We start from the raw sequence: 23,626 nt of genomic DNA on the forward strand, positions 1-23,626 counted from the left end.
CTACATGTATAATTCGGCAAAAGTGACCGTATTCAAGTCGCACAACCATTCTCACCTTCCTTTTCTGAATTGCCCCTCCCCTATTAACATAAACCCACTGCCCCCAAGCTTCCTATCTAACCTTACCGGAAGCTGGAGTCAATTTGATCCCCTCTAGTTTTTTTTTTTTAGTTCTTTAAAAGAGCGCAATGCTCCAGGCAGACATTCTCTCCTGTTGTGCTGTTAGCTGCTGCGGACTCAAGTCTGGCTCCCAGCGTCCTGAGGTACAGAGCCCAACTGCCCCACAGCGTTGGCTAGGCTGTCATCTTTTCAGAAGCAGACTGCCAGGTCATTTCTCCCGTGGAGTGGCTGGTGGATTTGAACTGCCGGCCTTTCACTTAACCATTGTTTGGTTTAAGGACCCCTGGTGGCGTAATGGTTAAGTGCTCCGCTACTAACTGAAAGATTGGCAGTTCAAACCCACCCAGCAGCTCTGTGGGAGAAAGACCTGGTGATCTGCTCTGTAAAGATTACAACCAAGAAAACCCTATGGGACAGTTCTACTATCACTCATCGTCTCCTAGTGGGAACCAACCACCCTAACGGCACCCAACAACAACGTTTGGTTTAAAGAAGACATACGGGTATTTTTGGTTTAACGTTTAATGATTATCTCGTTATCTCAGGGCAATAGTTTTGGTGTTCATCCGGGCTCAGTGTCTCCAGGAAGTCTGGATACCACGAGAATTTGAAATTCTATTCTGTGGTTTTCCCCCTTTGATCAGCATTCTTCTGTAGAATGTTCAGTAATGGTAGCTGGGCACCACGCAGTGCTGGTCTCATGGCAAAGGAGGTAGTTGCTCATGGAGACAACTAGCCACATGTTCCACTTCCTCCTATTCCTAACTCTTTGCACGATCTTGTTTTTTCACTTTTAATTTCAGAAATAATTTGTATCTAAGATCATCAGCACTAATGATTTCTCGATTTCTCTCAATTTGACCTGTTCTTTCGGCAGTTTTACAAGATCACGCGCTTGTAATTATTGGAGTCTCAAGCAGCCATACACAGGCATGTGCTGCATACCATCCATTCGCATATATGCTCGTGGTCCTGTAAGTTCAGAAATTGCGACTGGAGGACGGGACGTAGTAAACAGAGCAGCTTCCTGCAGGCAACACGTGCATCTCCTATCTCCGGTGTACAAAGCGATGGTGTTGCCAGACGTATAATGGTGTAATACATAAAATATGTGAAACACTTTCAGATACGCTAAAACATCTTTAAGTGATGCATGACTGTAGCTGTAGAGCTTGACTGGCACTCTGAATAGATTTAAGGCTGTAATGTAAACAAGGTGACAGCCTATTTGGAAACAGTGAACAACAGCCTCTGAACTCACTCCAAATAGGCCCATCATGTATCAACTCTGAAGAGCCAAGCAGCAGGGGGGACATGAAGGCTACAATCAAGCTGAGCTGGGTGCTGAAGCAGCACTGACCTCCGCCTCCCTCACTGACGTGTCAGACAATCCACAACTAATGGTCACTAAGCATCATCATACTAGTTGAAAAAAAATTCAAAGAGTAGACTTGGAACTACTGCTTGACAACAAAAGAGCAATTTTTCATGTGCAAGAACACATTAGCAACAGACATTTGGTGAAATGCAGAAACAAAAACAACCAGTTATTTGAAATAGACCCAAATCTAACAAAAAAAAAGGAAGCTGCGAATAAAGTTCTCAGAACAGAAAATGCCCCAACTGCTTGTGGTTACAGATTGTCAGTCTTGTAAACTTTATGTGAAGAGAAGGCAAGGTTAAGAAAAAACCCCGCAGGAACAAGGGTGCCCAAAACAGCTTTTAAAAAAATTCCTATGTTCTCTACCATCTCCATAAACAAGTAAGGATCATAACCTCCAGGTCGACTTCATAACTGGGAGTATCTGTCCCAAGTCGTGTGTCAGGCAAAGATGGAGTGGAGCTGTGGTCCCAGTGCTAACGACGCGAGGCCCTTTAGCTCTGCGTCAGTCAATTCACTGACTCTGCTGAATTAGAACACTTCCTTCTGCACTGAATGTCCCACCAGATGTCTGCAGCGGATAGATTAAAGGGCCACTCCTTCCAGGAATCTTTCTAGGTGGAAGACTTCTGATAGCTAGCCTGCTTCGGTTCTTCTCTGGCTTCGGCTGTGAAGTGACATAATTATCTCTCTTAAACACACCCAAGGAGAAACTGCAGACGTCATTTATCAACAGCTGTCAAATACGTGGTGTAGGGATCAGAAACATTAAAACAAACTTATTGATTAAACTAAATGGGAGATTTCTCCTTGAAATGCACACCATTTCTTTCTATCATCCTACCATATCTAGACTGTAGGCAGGGCACTAGAATTTGGTTGAAAATTTTAAAAAGTTGGAAAATAATATACATTTAACCTGCTAACTTAAAACAACCTGTTCAGTTTAGTAAGACTCAACTTCCAATCTTTGATAAACAAGTCAGTAAAAAGCTACAGGAGCAGAAAGTGAACTATAATGAGCCCAAATTCCAAAAACAGGAAAAATAAACTCTTAAGAGGCACAGGAGACTAAACATCACTAAAGTATCTAAGATGGCACCAACACGGCTCAGTTATTAGACCTAAACTCTGACTTTAACAGGTTTTTTCAAAAGGTTAACCAAAATGTAATAACTCCCTTCTGAATAAACGCAAAACAAAGCAAAAAACTAGGGCACCCTCACTGCTCTTTGTTAGCTGAGAAACAATGGCGGGCAGGTAATTCAAAGCGCAGTAATTTTGCAGGCACTATTTCCAGGGACTGAACATTCAACCTCAGACTAACTCCCCTGGACCTCTAGCCCATTACAGGTGGAAAGGGCTCACGTCTGCCTACTGGTTTGGAAACAGCTGCAAGCCCTTTCTTCCAGTTGGAAGAATTTTCACATGAGTTCTCAGTTATCAAGTAACAGCGTCCTGTGGCATCCTCTCTGGCCCAGGCACTAGGGGGAAACAATAAAGATGCAAACGGTAAGGCTGTAAGATTCTTGGGACATCAGCGGCACACCAAATTCCCCCAAAAGCTTTCTACTTTCTGATCACTGAATGAAACGTGTTTAGTACTGACTACTGAAGTTACTTCTTTAAAGGCTGGAAAAAAGTTATCCAAGAACAGAAATATACAGTGTTTGCTTTACTTGTCACATAGCCATAATTCAAAGGTAGACTTTTATCACGTATCAGCCATGATTTAACTCTTCTCACTAATTTCAGGGTTTCTCAACTGTTTGATTTGTTAATAAGTTTAAGAGCCTCTGCTTTAGGAATTCTATACTTAAACAACTTCTGTCCAACTAAGCACAGGAAGGAGATCAGCAAATAAACTTGCTTTGGACACAGTCACCAAATGAGGCCAATGGTCAGTCTCTATAAAGCGAAACAAACATGAGATTCCTGTTTGTTTTATCTTCTATCTTTTGGATCCTTACACAACTCTTCCACAGAGACAGGGCAAATACAACCTCTTATAAAGATAAAATGAGGCCTAGGACACAAAATTATGTGCCTTGTTTATGGGTTATACTTTTTAGAACAGGGTTTGGCAAATCTTTTTCTTTTACCCAAAGGCCAAGGAGTAAATATTTTAGGCTTTGAGGGCCAAAGGCTAGTATGTAGATACTTAAGCTATTTAAAAAATGTGAAAAACATTCTTAACCTTCAGGCAGTAAGCAGAGAGGTGACTGGCAGGAAGAGTTTGCAGAGAGCCCTGCTCTACAGGAAGAGCCTTACCTACAGAGAGACGGCTACCAAACACCGTTCAAGTTTGAAAGAAGAATCAAAGCTCTAAGAGTTGGATCAAAATAGCCTGGGTAAAGATCAAATACCAAATTCTCTGATGTGGAAGAAGAATTAACATTCAAATGAGCTATGGTTATATGCCCAGCAGTAAGGCCTTTATGTACCTTATTTCACTTAAAACTCGTCACAATCCTGTGATGATAACCATCACATCCCATTTACAGATGGGCATAGTATTACGATCTTTTTCAAAAAGTCACACAGCCAGTGACAGCAATTCAAGTCTTTTTTAAATTAGATTTTTTAACCTTTTAACTGTTCTGTTTAACTATATATATATATATATATATATATATATATAAAAACCACTGCTTAACTATACACCTTTCAAAATCATGCTCGGAAAGCTAGCTTTACTCACCTGATTGCTGTATTATGCATTAGACACCTGAGTCCTGTGTTTAAGTAATGCACCCATCACAAATACTGTTACCAGGTAGCATTTTTACTCCCTAAGAGAGAAGTCTCCAAAGGGTTATAAAATCCAAGTTTTCCTGAAAAAAATTGTAATTTAAGAGTGACAGGCTTTTCTGTATTGAAACAGATCCACTGCCTTTGGAATTTTGTTTTTAAGAGCTCACAATGCTGCCTGCAGCACATGTCCCAGGAGCAGAGCTCCCGGTAAAAGAGGAGAGTTAAATACCTTTTACGGCTATGAAAATTTCACCTTGGCATAGACAGAAAAACCTTCTTAAACACTTAAAAATATGTCCACATTGAAAGTCTTCAGGGCTGGACAAAAGAATTCAAAACTTTAATTAGATGATAGTTTTAATACGGAGTCAACATGAACCAAAGGAGCCCTGGTGGTACAATGGTTAAGCACTCAGCTGCTCATCGAAAGGCTGGCAATACAAACCCACTAGCTGCTCCAAGGGAGGAAGACCTGGCAATCTGCTCGTGTAAAGATTACAGCCTAGAAAACTCAATGGGACAGGTCTACTCTCCACATGGGGTTACTAGGGGCTGAAATCAATTCGACAGCACCTAACAACATAGACTGTTAAGAAGCTTACAGTTAGGGAATGGCTAATTCCTCTCAAAAATGTTTCCAGTCACCAATTTACTCTTCAAAAATAGAGACAACAAAAAAGGAAGAGCGCTTAGAGTAAAAGCAGTATGACTCCACCTACAAGCACAGAACTAGTTTAGTAGAAAAATCATGAGGAAAAACACACGAGAAGATTAGCTGTCATGTCAGGCCAGAAAGAGGTTAAATTTAAAAAGAACTCTAATGACGGGATTTTAGTTCAGGTCTAATGCTTGTATTTAATAAACCATGTAAATTATTCTTCAGAGGCTAACAAATGCCATTGTTAGATTCCCTGTGGCATACAAGAATCCATTTAGTAATGACCAAATCCTACCAGAATATTTTTAGCTTTACTATCATCCAGAATCTTAAGAAGCCTGGTCACATATCTCCAGGAAACAAGGCTTCAGAAACAGAGTTATATGTAACCCTCCAACCCCGACTCCCCTGAAAAAGATGCCAGCTGTTAATTCTACGCCTTCGTGATAAAGTAGGCCTATAAAAGTAAGGTAACGAAACACGAAAACCCAAACCCATTGCCACTGAGTTGATAACGACACATAGTGACCCTATATACAAATCTCATTCTCCAAATTAAACACTTATCACCAGAGTTATTGTTACAAGGTTCTATTTATCAATATCTAAACAGAATGCCAGACCCTCACTATTAAACTTCACACACCATAAAGAATGTTTTGATGACTTCTTTGGAGCGCTGGTGGCAGAGTGGATAAGAGCTACAGCTGTTAATCAAAAGGGAGGCAGTTTGAATCCACCAACCGCTCCTTCGAAACCCTATGGGAGCAGTTCTCTGTCCTACAGGGTTGCTATGAGTCGGAATTGGCTGGACAGAAAACAGATTTGATTTTTTTTTTTGATGACTTCTTTGTTTCTATTACTGGCATCGATGTTCTTTCAGGAAGTAAAAATTTATGTAACAATAGGCAAATCAGGTAAACCAACAACTGGACAAAGGGTATTACAAAGCACTTTGGGGAAGAAATACAAATGGCCACCAAACAACTGAAGTTGCTTCATCTCACTAATGGCCAGAGAAATGCAATACAAAACATTAAGATAACATTTTTCACCAACCAGCTTAAAAAAAGTGATGATAGATAACACTTAATCTTGGCAGAGATAAGCAAGTACTTTGAAGGGCAATTTGGCATCCTACAGGGAAGCAATACGTGCAAACCTGTACGTATGTGTTTAAGAACTGCCTCAAGCAAGAGGTTATATCTGAACAAAAAGAAGATAGAACAAAGACAGACAGACAGACCAGGGAGCATGCACGGTTGACGTCTACGACTGTTCTAGGAAAAGGTAACGGCAAGAACAAAGGCACGGAAGTGGCGTGCAAAGGCAATGGGAGGAGGAGCGGAATCTGGAATCAGAAAGGCCACAAGGGAACAAGTCATATAGAATACAGAACCTTGAAGGCCGCTGTACAGAATCTGGCTTAACTGGACTTTGATCAGAAACCTTGGTGGCACAGTAGTTAAGAGCTATGTCTGCTAACCAAAACGTCGGCAGTTTAAATCCACCAGGCGCTCCCGGGAAACTCCGCGGGGCAGTTCTACTCTGTCCTATAGGGTTGCCACGAGTCAGAATTGACTTGACAGCAACAGGTTTTTCTGGACTTATTTTCACCTTCTAAATACTGACATTTTCATTTCATCATAAGCTTTAAAATGTTAAACTTCCAGACAGTTAAACTTCCATCCTTCTTATGAATAGAGTCTAACCCAGGAGACGTTAATTCAGGATTTATAAACCCTTTAAAGTTCCATAAGAATCTCAAAGGGATCTGGGACACTCCCCACTCGTGAGCCTAGTCATGCCTGGAAGAACTGGGACTGCAAGTAAGGCAGTGGTGAGAGACACCCGGAACAGCCAGTTGCTAACTGACATGTACTGCTTTCACAATCCAACAAAACACAGAGACTAAACAACGAAGCAGAAAACAAGCCTTCTAGTGACCTTGCCTGAATTTGTTTCTTTATCTATAAGACAAGGATGACCTCTATTCATCTCACAGACTTGTAAATAAGATAACCCATATACAACAAGTGACTTTCCTTGCCCTATAAGTACATTTTTGTGCAACTCTTACAGCACTTAACATAGTTTTCCCAGTATTTAAAGTCAATAGACAATTAAGAAATTCAGAAATAGCAAGCAGGCTATTTAGAAACATGAAGATAAGATAAACAGCAAAAAGGTAAAGCTGCTGCCTCTGGGAACTAGGAGCAAGGGTGTGGATGGTGACTCTACCGGACTACTGTGGGTCACTAAAATCCTCTAGTATTAATCTGACTTTCAAAATTACATACACGGATTACTTTGATAGAAATTAAGGAAAAGTGAACAAAGATCTATCAACACATTAAAAAATTACCATCAGGCATTTATTTGGACATCTCCTTCCACACTGGTAAGCACTTACACACAGAACTACCTGACCCTTGTACCAGCTGTGTCCATGACAGCCACAGACGTTCCCTTCCTGGTGGAGTAATGTTCTCACAAGAATAACAGGCTCCAGTCAACTGACCGAACGGGAGCTGTTCCTGGCCTTTGGCTTTGTCTATGTCTTATAATAGTTTAATACGCTGGTCTCAAAGGCTGAAGTAATGTTTAAAAAAAAATAATAAATCACGTTAATCAAGTAAAAAAAAAAAAGGAACCAAAAAGTATAGAAAAGAATTTTATGTCTTTTTAAGTCACAAAACCACACGTGCTTTCAGAGAACACCAGATTATACTGTGCTCACAAAGTTTCCTTTGAGAACTATGGGTGAAAGCACACTCCCTGTGTAGTAAACGGCAGCTCTCCACCCAGCAGTACCTACCTGTACACTTATACAACATGCCTGTCATGGTGCCCGCGCCTATCGTGTTCAGGTCGTCTTCTGCACCTCGCGTTTTCTCAATGACGACACCAAACGCACTATAGAGCAAAGCTATCAGGGAAACGGAACACATCAGTCACGAACAGTGATGAAAAGTCAGCAGGGCAATCATTCAGGCGAGTTTATCCTACAGATATTCATTTATAAAAATCCAAAGATACACAGGAATGATCACTGGAATGCTGTGAGAGCAAAAACCTGGCAATAAATAAAACTCCCATCAAGAAGGGATCGATGCTGAAAGGGGTTTCCATATAATGGAATACTATACGCTCACTTAAAAACCAAACCAAACCAAAACAGGAAGCGCTAAATTCACTAAGGTAGGCTGGACTTGTACACGCACGTGTACGTGACTCTGGCTACGGAGCATAAATGTCTAGAATGAATCTGGAAGGAACATTGATAGTAGCTATTACTGGAAAGTACCACTGGGGAGTTTCAGAAAGAATATTTTTAATTTTCACTTACATTTTACCCAAAGTGGCTGTACTTTGGGTTAAAAACTTTATACTTATTATAAATATAATTTATACATTATAAACATTATTTTTAAAAATATAAGGTTTGGTTCTCATATACTTAAAAATTGTAACACTAGTACTATTTAAGTTTTAATAGGATTGTCCCCCAAACCACCCTCTTCTCCTAGCATCTCTAAAGATTCTTATCAGCAATGAATGCAGTAAACCTTTCCTCGCAATTGTAGCCAATCTGACCCCCTGACAAATTACACCAAGCTCAGCCTTACCATTCCTGTAGTGGCGTTTTTGTACTTCTGTAAAAGCTCAACTTGTTTCAACTTATTTAACTGATGCTGAACGTGACCAGAACACTGTGAGTAATCATACTACAAGGGGAACACCCAGGGGTAACCAGCCATCCTGGTCTGCCCAGGGCTAAGTGGTTTCTTGGGATGCTAAACCTTCAGTGCTAAAATTGGGAAAGTCCCAGGCAGAACAAGAAACAAGAAAACAAAAAGGAACAAAGCAGTAAGGGCAAGCCAGGTGTCGGCAGCATATGGCAGGAGCCACCTATTAGGACCCAAAATGCAAATCTGGCTTTAAGATGTGAAAATGTACTGCTTCCAAATCCTGTGACAAGGGTAGGGTCTTAGAGTCACTATGGAGGCTCTTATTATCTTTTTAATGAGATGTCTAAGTTTCCTCTTACTTAATCTGTCCCAATTAAAAGATTTTCAGACTTTCAACGAAGTTCACAAAGAACACTCGGCTTTTAGGGCCTAAGAGCCACAAATCGGTCTATTGTGAGTCATCAGTCATTGAAAGAGCCCGAGCCAATCATTCATAAGAAATAACATGGTATGAAAACACTGGGTTCTGACTTATGCACTAAGTACAACTCAATTACTCCTTTGCCTGGAACCGCAAATGTTTTTATTATCTACAAAGGACCTACTGCAACCCAGCAATCAGGCCTGGGAAATCTACTCTGTAAAAAGACTGATGAACAGGCTATCAGGAAAACAACAATTACTCAGTCATGTCTCATTACAGGACCTTGAACCTCTCCTAGCATACAAAGCCCTTTTGCCTTGGCCTAAATTATCTGGCTTTCCTTTACTGAAAACATGATTTTATTTGGTGTTTGGATAGAAGGGTATATAGTTTTTAAAAAGATTAAAAAGATTCGGGTATGGTATGGTATCAGCAAAAAGGAGCGCTGGTGACACAGCGGTTAAGTGCTCGGTTTCTAACCAAAAGGTTGGTGGTTCGAACCCACCAGCCACTCTACTTACATAAAGATTTACAGCTTTAGAAACCCTATGACGCAGTTCTACTCTGTCCTATAGGGTCACTGTGGGTCAGGAGTGACTTGATGGATTTTGGTATGGCATTAGCACCTGGAATTATCTCATTATGCAGCTCACGGTCTTTTCCTAAGTAGCATCTACACTAGTCACCAGAGTGGGCTGAAACAATTTTTTCATACCCTAGGACCAGAATTTGGGTTGTTTAAATTGTTTATGATACTTACACGTTCTTTCCTTCCACTGACAATTTATTATCAAGCCATCTCTCTACTTACCCAGAGAACCTAGAGTATTAGCCCAAAGTGCCCCTTGCCTGGTCACCATATTCAAAATCCTACCAGGGAAGAAAGAGGAAGAACCTGTATTTAGAATGATTATTTCTCAAGAATTTTTTAACCATAATAAAACTTGTTGCCGCTGAGTCGATTCCGACTCATAGCAACCCTATAGGTCAGAGTAGAACTGCCCCAAAGAGTTTCCAAGGAGCGCCTGGTGGATTTGGACTGCCGACATTTTGGTTAGCAGCCATAGCACTTAACCATCATGCCACCGGGGTTTCCAAACCATAACAGCAGCTTTTTAAAATATATAAAACCCAAGCCCCAAATTTTCCTTAATTTTTAATGAATCTTAATACCTTCTTGGAATTCAATAAAGATGGCTTTTATACTGTATATACACGAAGGTTAGGTTAAAATTTCCACCATTTTGGGCAGTAACTGAGGAAAAGTCTTCTTATTAAATATAGGAAAACCTACAAAAGCTGGAACCTATGTAACACGGAGTCTTGTCAGAGATAGAAACTCAAATATTTTCCACTAAAATGAGCAATAGAAAAAGGCTGAGACTGCATCCTATTGAAGGCGAAAAACTCCTGAGGCTCAGAAAAATAAGGCAGTCTCGTTGAGTTTCGGCTCTCACAGGTTTCATGGTATATGCAGATTTTTTACAGTGGCTGTGAATGACAGCCTAGAATATATTTTATAAACAAGTTTACAGAAATTGATCTATGTAAGAAATGTCATTATAACTATGACAAACCAGCTTGATTTTCTTTTTGGGAGAGGAGTATAAAGCATATACTTAGAATATAAAGTGGAGTCAAAGTTTAGAATATGAAAGTAGCCTATAAAGAGAATCAGAAGTCATCAAAGAGAAGGTAAAAGCCATCCAACTGCTATGCACAGAGAAAACACAATCTGTGTCTGCTCCCAGACTAGAACTAAGCAGCCAAGGCCAACGCTTAGCACACTCTCGAGGAAGCACAGTTCTGCCTCTCACCAGTGCCAGATGCCACCAGAACAGTGACAAAGGCAACCAGATGAAGAAGACAAGAAATTCTTCTCCCAGCAATGTAACACCATCACAGCAATGGCTCTGTCCGGACAGCTGACTACTGCTGGAAATTACGGAGCTATAACAACAAAGAGTAAAAAACTCCTAATTCATGTGAAGCGCCAACATGACAGAAATTTGTATTTGTTAAAAAGTGTATCTGGAAGAAGTACGTTGTTTCTAATGTTACATGTTTACTAATATATTTTCTTTTCAGCACATTGTTTCTTCTTTTGTAACCTGCTTTTAAAATTCTTAATTTTCATTAATGTATTTATTGCTGGTGGCCCTGCAAACTGGTAAAATTCTTTGGAATGCAATTTGGCAACATAGCTCCATTTAGCAGTCCCTCACCTTCTTCTCACTCTCTATCACTTCTCAATAACCCTTGAACGCATAGATGAGAGAAATCTTGGTCAAGGTCACAAAACAGTAAGTGATAAAGCTACGATTCGAAGCTTAAACCTCATCTTTCCACTACTACATGCTGGCAGATCAGAATTATACAGAAATGGTATATTAAGATTTAAAAGATTTGATTTAAAAAAGACAGCCAATTCAGTCTTTTTGAAATACTTTAGTAACTGTTATTAAGAAACAGAGCAGGTTAGCTGCTTTAGGAGACCTTCGATTTCAAATAGACATTTAAGAATTTGATGACATGAAACGGGGGTTTGTTTCACAATAATATAGATGGCAGTAGATGAGATACACTGGCCCCAAGGTGACGGCTGTTGGGGATGGGTGATGATTCACAGGTGCTCATTAGACTCTTCTGTCTACTGTTGTGTATATTAAAAACTGTCTGTAACATAAAAAGTTCAAAAAAACTTACTGGAGTAATAGACAAGAAATATTAGAAATATAAATATAAAAACACCCAATGATCTGGGGTGGTCAAGCCAGGATATGGATCCACGTAACAAAAAACCTGACTGGCTTTCGGGTTGCCCAGGTCTAATACTAGCACACCTGCTGCCATCTGCTGGCTAAACAATGTGTAAGGAAGAGGGACTTTTAGAAATTGACCTAAAACAAAACCATAAGCCACTGAAGAATACATACCACATGACTCCATTAATAAAAATGCAAAGCCAAAAAATGTTACTTAGGGAATATCAACAGCAACTGGTCACGTTTCATTCATTTCTTAAGGTGAACATATACATTATATATGCTTTCCAACCCTTTTGTGATTGTAAACTTTCCCTTTTACACTAACTTCAATTTCCTGAGAAAAGACTCTTCTTCTGGAGTCACCTCTGAGCTCTAGGAGTTTCCTGGAAATGCTCTGCAGCTCTCCATTTTAGAAATGGTGGATGAAGTCAGTCAGAAAAAAGTCAAATGACAGCAGATGTAGCAATCACTCTTACAGGCTTATTTCTTTACTATCACGCCCTTTGGTTCTGCATGCCCCTTTGAACCATCCAAATACCCATCCTACTAGGCACCTCCTTGGGACTTCCTTCTTTGCAAGGTGGTCTTATGAGCATGCCATACAGGCCCGGAAAATGGAACAGGTGTCGCTGAGCTGAGAATTTGGGTTGCGGTAGCACTAGCTAATTGAGGGACACTGAGAGACTAAAAACACCACTCCTTTTAAAAGCTTGGACTCAGTACCCTGTTCCCTTAGTTCCTTTCGAGTGAGATAAAAAAAAAAAAAAAAAAAGACAAAAATATAAGCCATCACTCTAAACAGTTGTAATCTCAAGGCTGTACTCATCAAACCAACAGAGGTTAATATTCAAACATCACTACATCAGATAATGACATAAGACTTACTGTACGTGTCTTGGTTTAGACCAGGCCATGTTTTGAGTTTCCTTCAATCCTAGCCGTAGACCATTCATCGCCCCAAATGCAGCCCCTGGTAAATCATAACAACATTCATCCAAATACACATTCTTATATTCACAAAAAGCATTTTTTTTTCAATATAAAAAAATAATGATTTAAGAACTCTGAAACATATTCTAATTGTTTTTGATTAAAGAAAAAAAATTTTTTTTTTTTTAATTTTAAGCACCTCAGACTACTTAGATTGAGAGCAATTAAACAAAGATTACTGAACCCACCTGTCATGCAGCACCCTCCAATGGTAAAGAAGGCCAGTTCGAATCTGCCCCGGGTTGTATTAGCTCCAGTCGGTAAAATAAATTCATCTGTATCCTAAAGCGGTAATAACAAAAACTGAGCTGAGCCCCCCTCAAGACAGTACTTGCAAAAAAAAAAAAAGTGGTTTTTAATTTTTCAAAATAATTTTTCACAGTAAGTAAAAACCTTAAATTAACTCAAACTCTGCTTAACCAAATAAGAAGAACTTTCTGCAATAACAGCAACACCTGAATCAAAATGAAATTAAGTATACATTTGTAGTGATGTTCTCAGTTCTGAGGAAGGACTCTCATTTAGAACTTGTCTCCTTCTTACCTAAGTCTCAGAGAGGGTATGTCATTCGCCTGACCTACAGATATATCTGAAGTGAAACAGAAAACAGACGGTCCTCTAGAGAAAGGTCCACTGAAAGCTAAGAGAAGGAACAGCGAATAGTCTGGAAGGAGAAAATAACCTTCATCCTGTAGTAACTATTTAAAGGGCACCATTTCACTATGAGTAAAATAAAATAAAATAAAATAATTTTTTTTTAAGAGCAACTGTTCATAAAAAAAATAAGCAAAAACCATAAAAGCACAGCAGTTTGGATTAGTTATGTAAGGGCAAATAATCTTAGCAGTTTTAATTCTTTGGGGGAGAGAGTCATATACCCTTTGAGAACCTGAGAAAACTACTGATCCTCTTTCTAGTAAATGCAAACACAAAAGTTGTCACGAAGCCCTTGAAGGTCACCCAAAAATCTTACCACACTGCAAAAGAGCCCAGGCCAATTCCAAGCTTGCTGGAGTTAACCTTCACAGCACAATGGTCATAGTAAACATGTGATTTTTTTTTAAGTATCAAATAATGAAATGTCAGCAGTTGGAAGCTGTGCGGAATTCAATAAACCGCTATTTTTCAAATGACCTATGCATGATGTCATAAAATTATGTATGGGTAAAAAATCCAATCAAAATGCAAGACATAGCAACGGATTTTACTACGACAAAGTACAAAAAGTTCATTGATATAGTTCGAGATTCTATACCGCAACTAACCTTTAAGGAACTGTCACTTGTTAAGTTTTAGGGTCGTGTCAAAAAGTGTCCGTAATTATCCGCAAAGGCTAATAAAACACTCCTTTAGAGTTGAAATTGACTTGACAGCAACGGGTTTGGCTTGGTTTTTGGCTTCTTTCTCAGCTATTAGTGTAAGGCTGTACTTTCTTCATGTATTTCTCCCAGATAACACTGTAACTCACTGATCACAGAAGCACACATGAAAAGGCAATTGTCTACCAGACCATCCGTTAAAACGAGCTGCAAAAAAGCAAACATGTCACTCTCTTTTCACTAAATATTGTTTGTTCTGGAATGGTTATTTTTCACTAAAAATGTTTATGTAATCATGGGTTTAGGACATGATAAAACCAAAAATGGGCTTATTATTGTTTTGAAATGAATTATAAATAAAAACTCCTAAATGAAGAAAAAAAGAAACGCTACTCTAAGAGTATAACATGGCAGCTGAACTGGAAGAGTCAACACACTTTTATGCAGAACACAATATATTTTTTCCAAGCTTTCCATACCACAGCCCCCCCAATAAAAAACACACAAATGTGTCAAATTTAACACATTAGAGAGTAACATTTCTCCCACATCCTTTGGCAACTACTAAACTTTGGAAAAAGCACTCCTGATTAGGAAATCGTAGCTCGGTGCCGGTTTTGACTTCTGGAGTGTGCGTACATCCTCCCCGCAAATAATCCCACAAGTGAACAAGCATGTCTAGGCTCATCACACAGCCATGGTGGGGGAACAACAAGCGAACTCAGAAAAGACCTCACGTCATGATACCTGATACTTATATGTACATAATTTTGTAAATTTTGGGTGCTTCCTGACTTTCAAATTAATTTGTAATTAAGTTAATCAAATCGTACTTCTTGCCGGGGGTTTTTAGAAATTCTAAAGTTCATCAGAGTAGGTAAGTAACTATCTTTCAATCCAGAAATGGATAGCTAATTAAAAACAGGAAATTAAAAAAAAAAAGATGGCTGTGATGAAAATTATCAAGCACAGATGCTTATCAGCACCAACTCACTCTTCAGCTAGCGTCAACCATAATTAAAATGCTATGGGGCTTGAAAGCAAACGTGTACCAACTCACATACAAAGCTACTTGAAAACAACATGAAGGTTACATGTCATACGGCTCAACTTTTAAGGCAATAAAAATGTACCAAGTTGCATTTAGGAAAAATCTGCAAAGACAATTGGGCCCTGGCTAAACTATATTACATCAAATTAAGGCTCTTGGTTTCTTTAAAAATATGTTTAACAGTTCACATTATGGAAGAAAGGCAAGCCAAATTAAAACCTGCAAGAAATATACACCTAACAGGTCGATATCAAAGTATGTTAATACACTGCACGTAGGCTACATTCAAAAGTTAATGTTAAACTTGTGCTACTGGCACTGTAAGACACTCCAAAAAACAAACAAAAACAAAAAAAACCCATTGCCATACAGTCAATTCTGACTCCTAGTGACCCTAGGACCATTAAAATACCGTCAGTACCGCTGTTTCAAATACAGAAGAGAAATGAATCCAAGAATGCGCAGCAATGAACCCAATGATATAGTCAGGAGGCTGCTGTTGTGAGGGGCTATCTAGTTGATTTTGACTCACAGCAACCCTACGTACAACAGAATGAAACACTGCCTGGTCCTACATCATCCTCACATTTGATGCTATGTTTGAGACCATTGTTGCAGCCACTGTGTCAATCCATCTTGCTGAGGGTCTTCTTCTTTTTCACTTACCCACTGTATCACCAAGCATGATGTCCTTCTCTAGGGACTTGTCCCTCCTGATACTATGTCCAAGCTACGTGAGATGAAGCCGTGCCATCTTTCCTTCTAAGTAGCATTCTGGCTGTACTTCTTTCAAGAGAGATTTGTTCCTTCTCCTGGCAGTATGGAAACCCTGGTGGCATAGTGGTTAAGAACTACGGCTGCTAACCAAAAGGCTGGCAATTCGAATCCCCCAGGCACTCCTTGGAAACCATATGGGGCAGTTCTACTCTGTCCTCTAGGGTCCCTATGAATTGGAATCGGCACAAGGGCAGTGGGTTTGGTTTGGTTCTTTTTTTTTTTCTCCCTGGCAGTCTACATTCAACGCCCTAATTCAAAGGCATCAATTCTTCTTTGGTCTTCCTTATTCATTGTCCAGCTTTTACATGCCTATGAGGCAAATGAATACACACTTGCTTGTGTCAGGTGCACCTCAGTCCTCAAAGCGATGGACAGCTTTGCTTTTTAACACTTTAAAGTGGTCTTTTGCGAAACTCTGGTGGCGTAATTGTTAAGTGCTACGGCTGGGCTGCTAACCAAAGGGTCGGCAGTTTGAATTCGCCAGGCGCTCCTTGGAAATTCTATCGGGTACTTCTACTCTGTCCTATGGGGTCGCTATGAGTTGGAATCGACTCATTGGCAGTGGGTTTGGGTTTGGGGGTTTTGCCCAATGCAATGCGTCGTGTTATTTGACTGCTGGTTCCATGGGCGTTGATTGTGGATCCAAGTAAAATGAATCCTTGACAACTTCAACGTTTTCTCCGTTTATGAGGATGTTGCTTACTGGTCCACTTGTGACGACTCTTGTTTTCTTTGTGTTGAGATGTAATCTTGAATTATCTTCAGCAAAATTTTACTTGCACGTGATATTAATGATATTGTTCGATAATTTAGGCATCGTGTGGATCGCCCTTCTCTAGAACGGGCACAGATATGGATCTCTTTTAGTTGGTTGGCCAGGCAGCTGTCTTCCAAATTTCTTGGCACAGGTAAGCGAGCACCTCCAGAGCTGCATCCATTTGCTGAAACATCTCAACTGGTATCCTGTCAACTCCTGGAGCCTCATTTTTCACCAATGCCTTCAGCGCAGCTTAGAATTCTTCAGTATCATCAGTTCTTGACATTATGCTTCCTCCTGATAACGGTTGAACTTCGACTGATTCTTTTTGGTACAGTGACCCTATATATTCCTTCCATCTTCCCTTAATACCGCCTGCTTCATTCGATATTTTGCTCATAGAATCCTTCAATATTGCAACCTGAGGTATGAAATTTTTTCTTCGGCTCTTTCAGCCTGAAAAATGCCAAGCATGTTCTTTCCTTTTAGTTTTCTAACTCCAGGTCTTTGCACATTTCATTATAATACTTTGTCTTCTCAAGCTGCCCTTTGAAATCTTCTATTCACCTCTTTTATGTCATCATTTCTTCCTCTTGCTTCAGCTACTTTACATTCGGAAATCCAGGTGGCATAGTGGTTAAGTGCTACAGTTGCTAACCAAAGGGTTGGCAGTTCGAATCCGCCAGGCGCTTCTTGGAAACTCTATGGGGCAGTTCTGCTCTGTCCTATTAGGGTCGCTAGGAGTTGGAATCAACTTGACGGCACTGCATTTGGTTTCTTTTTTTGGACTCTACATTCAAGACTCAAGTTTCAGAGTCTCTTCTGACATCCATTTTGGTCTCTTCTTTCTTTTCTGTCTTTTCAATGACCTTTGGCTTTCTTCATGTATGATGTCCTTGATGCTATCCCACAACTTGTCTGGTCTTCAGTCATTATTATTCAATACATTAAATCTATTCTTGAGACGGTCTCTAAGTTCAGGTGGGATATACTTGAGGTTGCATTTTGGCTTTTGGGGACCTGTTTTAATTTTCTTCAGCTTCAACCTGAACTTGAATATGAACAATCGATAGTCTGTTCCGCAGTCAGTCCCTGGCCTTGTTCTGACTGATGATATTCAACTTCTACATCATCTCTTTCCATAGCTGTAGTCAATTTGATTCCTGTGTATTCCATTTGGTGAGGTCCACATGTAGAGTCGCCATTTACGTTGTACAAAAAAAGGTATTTGCAGTGAATAAGTCATTTGTTTTGTAAAATTTTATCACGCTATCTCCAGCATCGTGTCTTTCACCAAGGCCTTATTTTCCAACTACCAATACTTCCTGTTTCCAACTTGGAAACAGGAGGCTAAGATTATGTGAAATCTTTACAATTTTAATTTGATGACACTAGGAATGTTGGAAATCTTTAAATTCCCCTTGTTTTTATACTAGACGCTCAGCTGGGCTAGCAAGAGGAGGTTTTATTACTTAATATAATTTAAAGCATTTTGTCAGAATGCAAAAGCAGTGACAATACAAAAGCACAAGCAAGAGAAACCACAAACAGCGCTTCAGATAAAAGCTGTTGCCAATATCACTATATTTGTTGATTTAAGATGTGTGCATTCTTCAAAAGTACGTAAAAAATGTTTCACAAAACGTAATTTTTATTAATGTATGGTTATTTAAATTTAAGCTTTCCACAGCTATTTACAACAGACACCGTGAAGTTGAGAAAACACTTCAATTCTGAAGTCCCTCTAGAATTCCAATGGAAAATGCTAGTATAAATGTTTGCAATGAAATGAAATGAACCACAGCCTTTTTGCTGATACAGGATCTACTTTTACGTCTCTCTTAGTAAGCCCCACCTGCCAATGCAGTGTAACAATGTCACTATATTTACAACTGGAGCTAGGGTATAACCCTTCAGTTTGCATTCAATGCTGAAGCAAAATACATGTGATTAATCCTGAAATTTTGAGTAAATAAATGACAGAGAGATAATTTCAAAATAATATCAATGAACACACAGCATTAAGAGATAATGCCTGAAAAGCATTTCCTGCAAGACAATGAAGCTTTAAACCGGCAAGATCCTCAGCATCACCCTACCTTCATTTGGAAACAAAAACCAAAAACCTCTTGCCCGTTATGCCCGTTACCGTCAAGTCAATTCCGACTCACAGCGACCCTAGAGGACAGAGTAGAACCGCCCCATAGGGCTTCCAAGGAGGATTTGAACTGCCGACCTTTAGTTAGCAGCCATAGCTCTTGACCACTACACCAAAACCTCTTACAACTCAGTAATAAAAAGACACTGCAATTTTGCAATTTAAAAATGGACAAAGGACCTGAATTGACATTTCTCCAAGAAGATATAAAAATGGCCAGTAAGCAGATGAAAAGATGTTCAACACTGTAAGGGAAATGCAAACGCCTTAATTCCTAATTAAAGAATGCAGCTGTCAGATATTGTTGGTAATTCAACTTGGCAACAATAATTTCCAGCATTACTCTTTTTTGCAACAATACTACAATCAATTTTAGAGCATTTTTCTTCCCCCAAAAGAAACCCCATACCCGTTAGTAGTCACCTCCACATCTCCACTTAACTGAGACAAACACTAATCTACTTTTTTGCCCGTTCTGGACATTTCATATAAATGGCATATAATACAGTTTTTTGGGAGCAGCTTCTTTCACCTAACAATGTTTCGAGGCTCATCCATGTTGTGGCAGGCCGGTATCATTACTTCATTCCTTTCCCCTGCCAGGTAACATTCCCTAGAACAGACATACCACATTTGTTTCTACTTTTTTGGTTATTATGAATAATGGTGTTATGAACATTCATGCACAAGTGTTTGTGTGGACATACATTTTCATTTCTCTTGGGTATGTGCTTAGCTGAATTGCTGAATCTATGGTCAATCAAGTTCAATATTTTGAGAAACTACCAGACTGTTTTCCAAAGTAGCCTTACCATTTTACATTCCCACCAGCAGTGCATGAAGGTTCCAATTTCTCCACATCCCGGCCAATATGTGTCATTTTCCATTAAAAAAAAAAAAAAAAAAAAGCCATCCTAGTGGTGTGAAGTAGTATCTCACTCAGTTTTCATTTGCATTTCCCTCATGTTGACTGGCGATAAGCTGAGACAAAGATTACAGCCTAGGAAACTCTACGGGGCAATTCTACTCTGTCATACAAGATCACTATGAGTCGGAATCGACTTGATAGCATACAACAACGTTGATTTTTTTTCTCTTCTTCTTGGAGAAATGTCAATTCAGATCCACTGTCCATTTTTAAATTGGGATGTCTTTTTATTATTGAGTTGTAAGAGTTCTTTTTTTTTTTTAATTGTGCTTTAGGTGAAGGTTTACAGAGCAAATCATTTTCCCACTCAATAATTTATACATAAGTTGTTCCACGACATTGGCTGCCATCCCTGCAATGTGTCTGCAGTCTCCCTGTCATCAGCCCGAGTTCCCCATTTCCATTCATCCAGTTTTCCTGCCTTCTCATCTTCGATTTGGGCATATGCTGTCCTTTCGGTCTTGTGTAGATGACTGTTCTAAGGAGCACTTTACTCATGTGTGTTGTTTATCTACAGGTGTGAAAGGTGGTCTCTGGGGTTGGCTTCAGTTCCAAGTTAGAAGGGTGTCTAAGAGCCACAGTCTCAGGTGTTCATCCAGTCTCTTTCTCTCAGACCAGTAAATCTGGTCTTTTTTATGGAATTGAGTTTTATTGTACATTCCCCCCCGCCCCAACTCTAATGGGGACATTCTGTTGTGATCCTGGTCAAAGTGGTAAGTAGTGGTAGCCAACCATCATCTAGCTCTTCTGGTCTCGGGCTAGGGAAGGCTGCGGTTCATGAGGTTCATTAGTCCTTGGGACTAACTGTTAAGGTCCTTGAGTCTTTGGTTTTCTTCACTCTCCTTTGCTCTGAATGGAGAGACCAACAGCAGTACCTTAGATGGACCGCTGCAAGCTTTTAAGACCCCAGACGCTACTCACCAAAATAAGATACACACCATTTTATGAACTGTGTTATGCCGAGTGACCTAGATGTCCCCCAACACTATGGTCCTCCTAGGAGCTCAGTCCCGTGAGGTGTTTACTTATGTTGTCTAGGCTGTTTCCGTGACTTCCCTGTGTGCTCTGTTATATATATGCAACACGTACAAACACATATGTAGAAATATTCACAGACAAATCCATATATGCACGTGGGTGTACTCCCATAAGCCCTCCCACACGCTTTCAGTATATATGTACCCACTCATAAATTATTATTACTGTTGTTGCACGAATGTGTATGTTGTTCTTATCTCTGCTGCCTTTTATTCTTGTTTGCCTCTGTGTCTTCCCTTGCTTTGACTATGTTGTCTTCCTCCAAATTGTGTAATGCCTTTCCCTTCATCAAAGTTTACACATGTCTACTCTCTAGTTAGTGATTTTTCCTCTCTCTGTTCTACCCCTGGTAACCATCAAAAAATGTTTCTTTCTGCGTGTAAACCTTTTCTTGACTATAACAGTGGTCTCATACAATATGTGTTCTTTTGAGGTAGATTTATTTCACTCAGTACTTCAAATTAATCCACGTTGTGCGATGCTTCCCGGATTACTCTTCTTTATTGTTGTGTAGTATTCCATTGTATGTACCACAGTGTCTTAGTTATCTAGTGCTGCTGTTAACAGAAATACCGTGAGCAGATGGCTTTAAAAAACAAATTTATTCTCTCACAATTTAGGAGGCTAGAAATCCGAATTCAGGGTGCCAGCTCCAGAGGAAGGCTTTGTCTCTCTGTTGGTTCTGAGTAAAAGTCATCATCATCATCAATATCCCCCTGGTCTAGGACCTTCTCAGCACAGGGACCCTGGATCCTAAGGACGTGCTCCACTCCTGGCTCTTCTTTCTTGGTGGTATGAGGTCCATTTCCTCTCTGCTCACTTCTCTCTTTTATATCTCAAAAGAGATTGACTCAAAATACACCTAATCCTGTAGACTGTGGCCTCTCTCATTAACATAATAGAGGTTAGGATTTACAACACACAGGATAATTACATCACATCACAAAATAGAGGACAGCCACATAATACTGGAAATCACGGCCTTGCTAAGTTGACACATATTTTTTCATCTGTCGATGGGCACTTAGGTTGTTTCCATCTTTTTGCTATTGTGAATGCTGCTGCAATGAACATGGGTGTGCTTATGTCTATTCTTGTCATGGCTTTTATTTCTCTAGGATATATGCCTTGGAGTGGGATTGCTGGTTCATACGGTATTTCTACTTCTAGTTTTTTAAGGAAATGCCATACTGTTTTCCAGTAGTTGTACCATTTTACGTTTCCACCAGCAACACGAGTTCAATCTCCCCACTATCTTGCCAGCATCTGTTGTTTTGTTTTTTTGATCAGTGTCATTATTGCCAGGGTGAGATGATATCTCATTGTAGTTCTGGTTTGCACCTCTCCAATAGCTAACAATCACGAGCATCTCTTCATCTGTCTGTCAGCCGCCTGAATGGCAAAGTGTCTATTCATGTCCTCTGCCCATTTTTTAACTGGGTTGTCTTTTTGTTGTTGAGGTGTTGAAGTTTTCTATAAATTTTAGAGATTAGACCATTGCTGGATATGTAGCAGCTAAAATTTTTCCCCAGTCTGTAGAATTCCTTTTCACTCTTTTGGTGAGCATCAGCATTTAGTTTTTAGGAGATCCCAGCTATCTAGTTTACCTTCTGCTGTTCGTGCATTTTTTGTTATGTTTGGTATTGTATTTATGCCATATATTAGGACCCCTTGAGTTGTTCCCTTTTTTTCTTCCATGATCTTTAGAGTTTTAGGTCTTACATTTAGGTCTTTCATCCATTTTCAATTGGTTTCTGTGTATGGTGTGGGATATGGATCTGGTTTCATCTTCTGCAAATGGATATCCAGTTTTGCCAGCATCATCTGTTAAAGAGACTATCTCTTCCCCATTTAATGAGCTTCGACCCTTTGTCAAAGATCAGCTGTCCACAGATGGATGGATTTAAGAATTATTGTTTTTTAAGGAAATACTGTAGATAGAAGTCTTTTACCAGATACACAATTTTAAAATACTTTCTCCCAGTCTGTAGGCTGTCTTTTTCCCCATTCTTAATGGTGCTGTCCAAAGCACCAGAGTTTTAAATTTTGATTAAATCCAATTTACCAGCTTTTTATTACTTGTTTTTTCATGTCAAACCTAAATTGATGCCTATTCCAAGGTCACAAAGATTTTTGTATGTTTTCTTCTAAACATTCTATAGTTTTAACTCTTATGTCTTTGACCCATTCTGAGTTAATTTTGGTATATGGTACAAAGTAAGGGTTCGACCCCACTCTTTTCCATATGGATAATCAGTTGACCCAGCTCCATTTGTTGAAAAGAATATTCTTTCCTCATTGAATGGTCTTCACACTCTTGTCAAAAACCAACTTACCATAAATGTGAAGGTTTACTTCTGGACTCTCAGTTTTATTCCACTGACCTATATATATATTCTTACGACAACATCACAATGTCTTAATTACTACAGCTTTGTAGTAAGATTTAAAATCAGGAAAGGTAAGTCTTCCAAACTTTTAAGACTATTGGCTATTCTGAGTCCTCTGCATTTCCAAATAAATTTTAGGGTCAGCCTGTCAACTTCTGCAAAGATTTCTGCTGAGATTTTGATAGGGACTGCCTGAATCTGTAGATCAATTTGGGGAGTACTGCCTTTTTAATAATATTAAATCATCCAAGAATATAGAATGTCTTTCCATTTAAGGTCTTCTGTAATTTCTTTCAATGTTTTATAGTTTTCACTATAAGTTTTACACTTGTGTTAAATTTATTCCTAACATTTTATTCTTTCTGATGCTACTTTAAATGGAACTGTTTTTATTTTCAGAGTATTCGTGGAAATATCACTG

The 23,626-nt window shown here is 39.4% G+C and overlaps 1 protein-coding gene and 1 non-coding gene across 3 annotated transcripts in view; both read right to left on the bottom strand.

The window, feature by feature from the left end:
• TIMM23 (translocase of inner mitochondrial membrane 23) overlaps positions 1 to 23,626 on the bottom strand; it is a 28,901-nt gene that overhangs the window by 768 nt on the left and 4,507 nt on the right. For both annotated transcript variants that reach the window (XM_064269845.1, XM_064269846.1), the window contains exons 3-6: positions 12,976 to 13,069; positions 12,683 to 12,767; positions 9,841 to 9,899; positions 7,732 to 7,842 (exon numbers count right to left, since the gene is read on the bottom strand). In XM_064269845.1, coding sequence (XP_064125915.1) covers positions 7,732 to 7,842; positions 9,841 to 9,899; positions 12,683 to 12,767; positions 12,976 to 13,069 — 349 coding nt within the window. The remainder of the gene's footprint in view (positions 1 to 7,731; positions 7,843 to 9,840; positions 9,900 to 12,682; positions 12,768 to 12,975; positions 13,070 to 23,626) is intronic.
• Positions 10,766 to 10,969, bottom strand: LOC111750384 (small nucleolar RNA SNORA74). Its single transcript, XR_002785526.1, has one exon. It is a non-coding gene; the product is annotated as a small nucleolar RNA SNORA74 (small nucleolar RNA).

The sequence above is a fragment of the Loxodonta africana genome, chromosome 16 (genome assembly GCF_030014295.1).
Source record: "Loxodonta africana isolate mLoxAfr1 chromosome 16, mLoxAfr1.hap2, whole genome shotgun sequence".
NCBI lineage: Eukaryota > Metazoa > Chordata > Mammalia > Proboscidea > Elephantidae > Loxodonta > Loxodonta africana.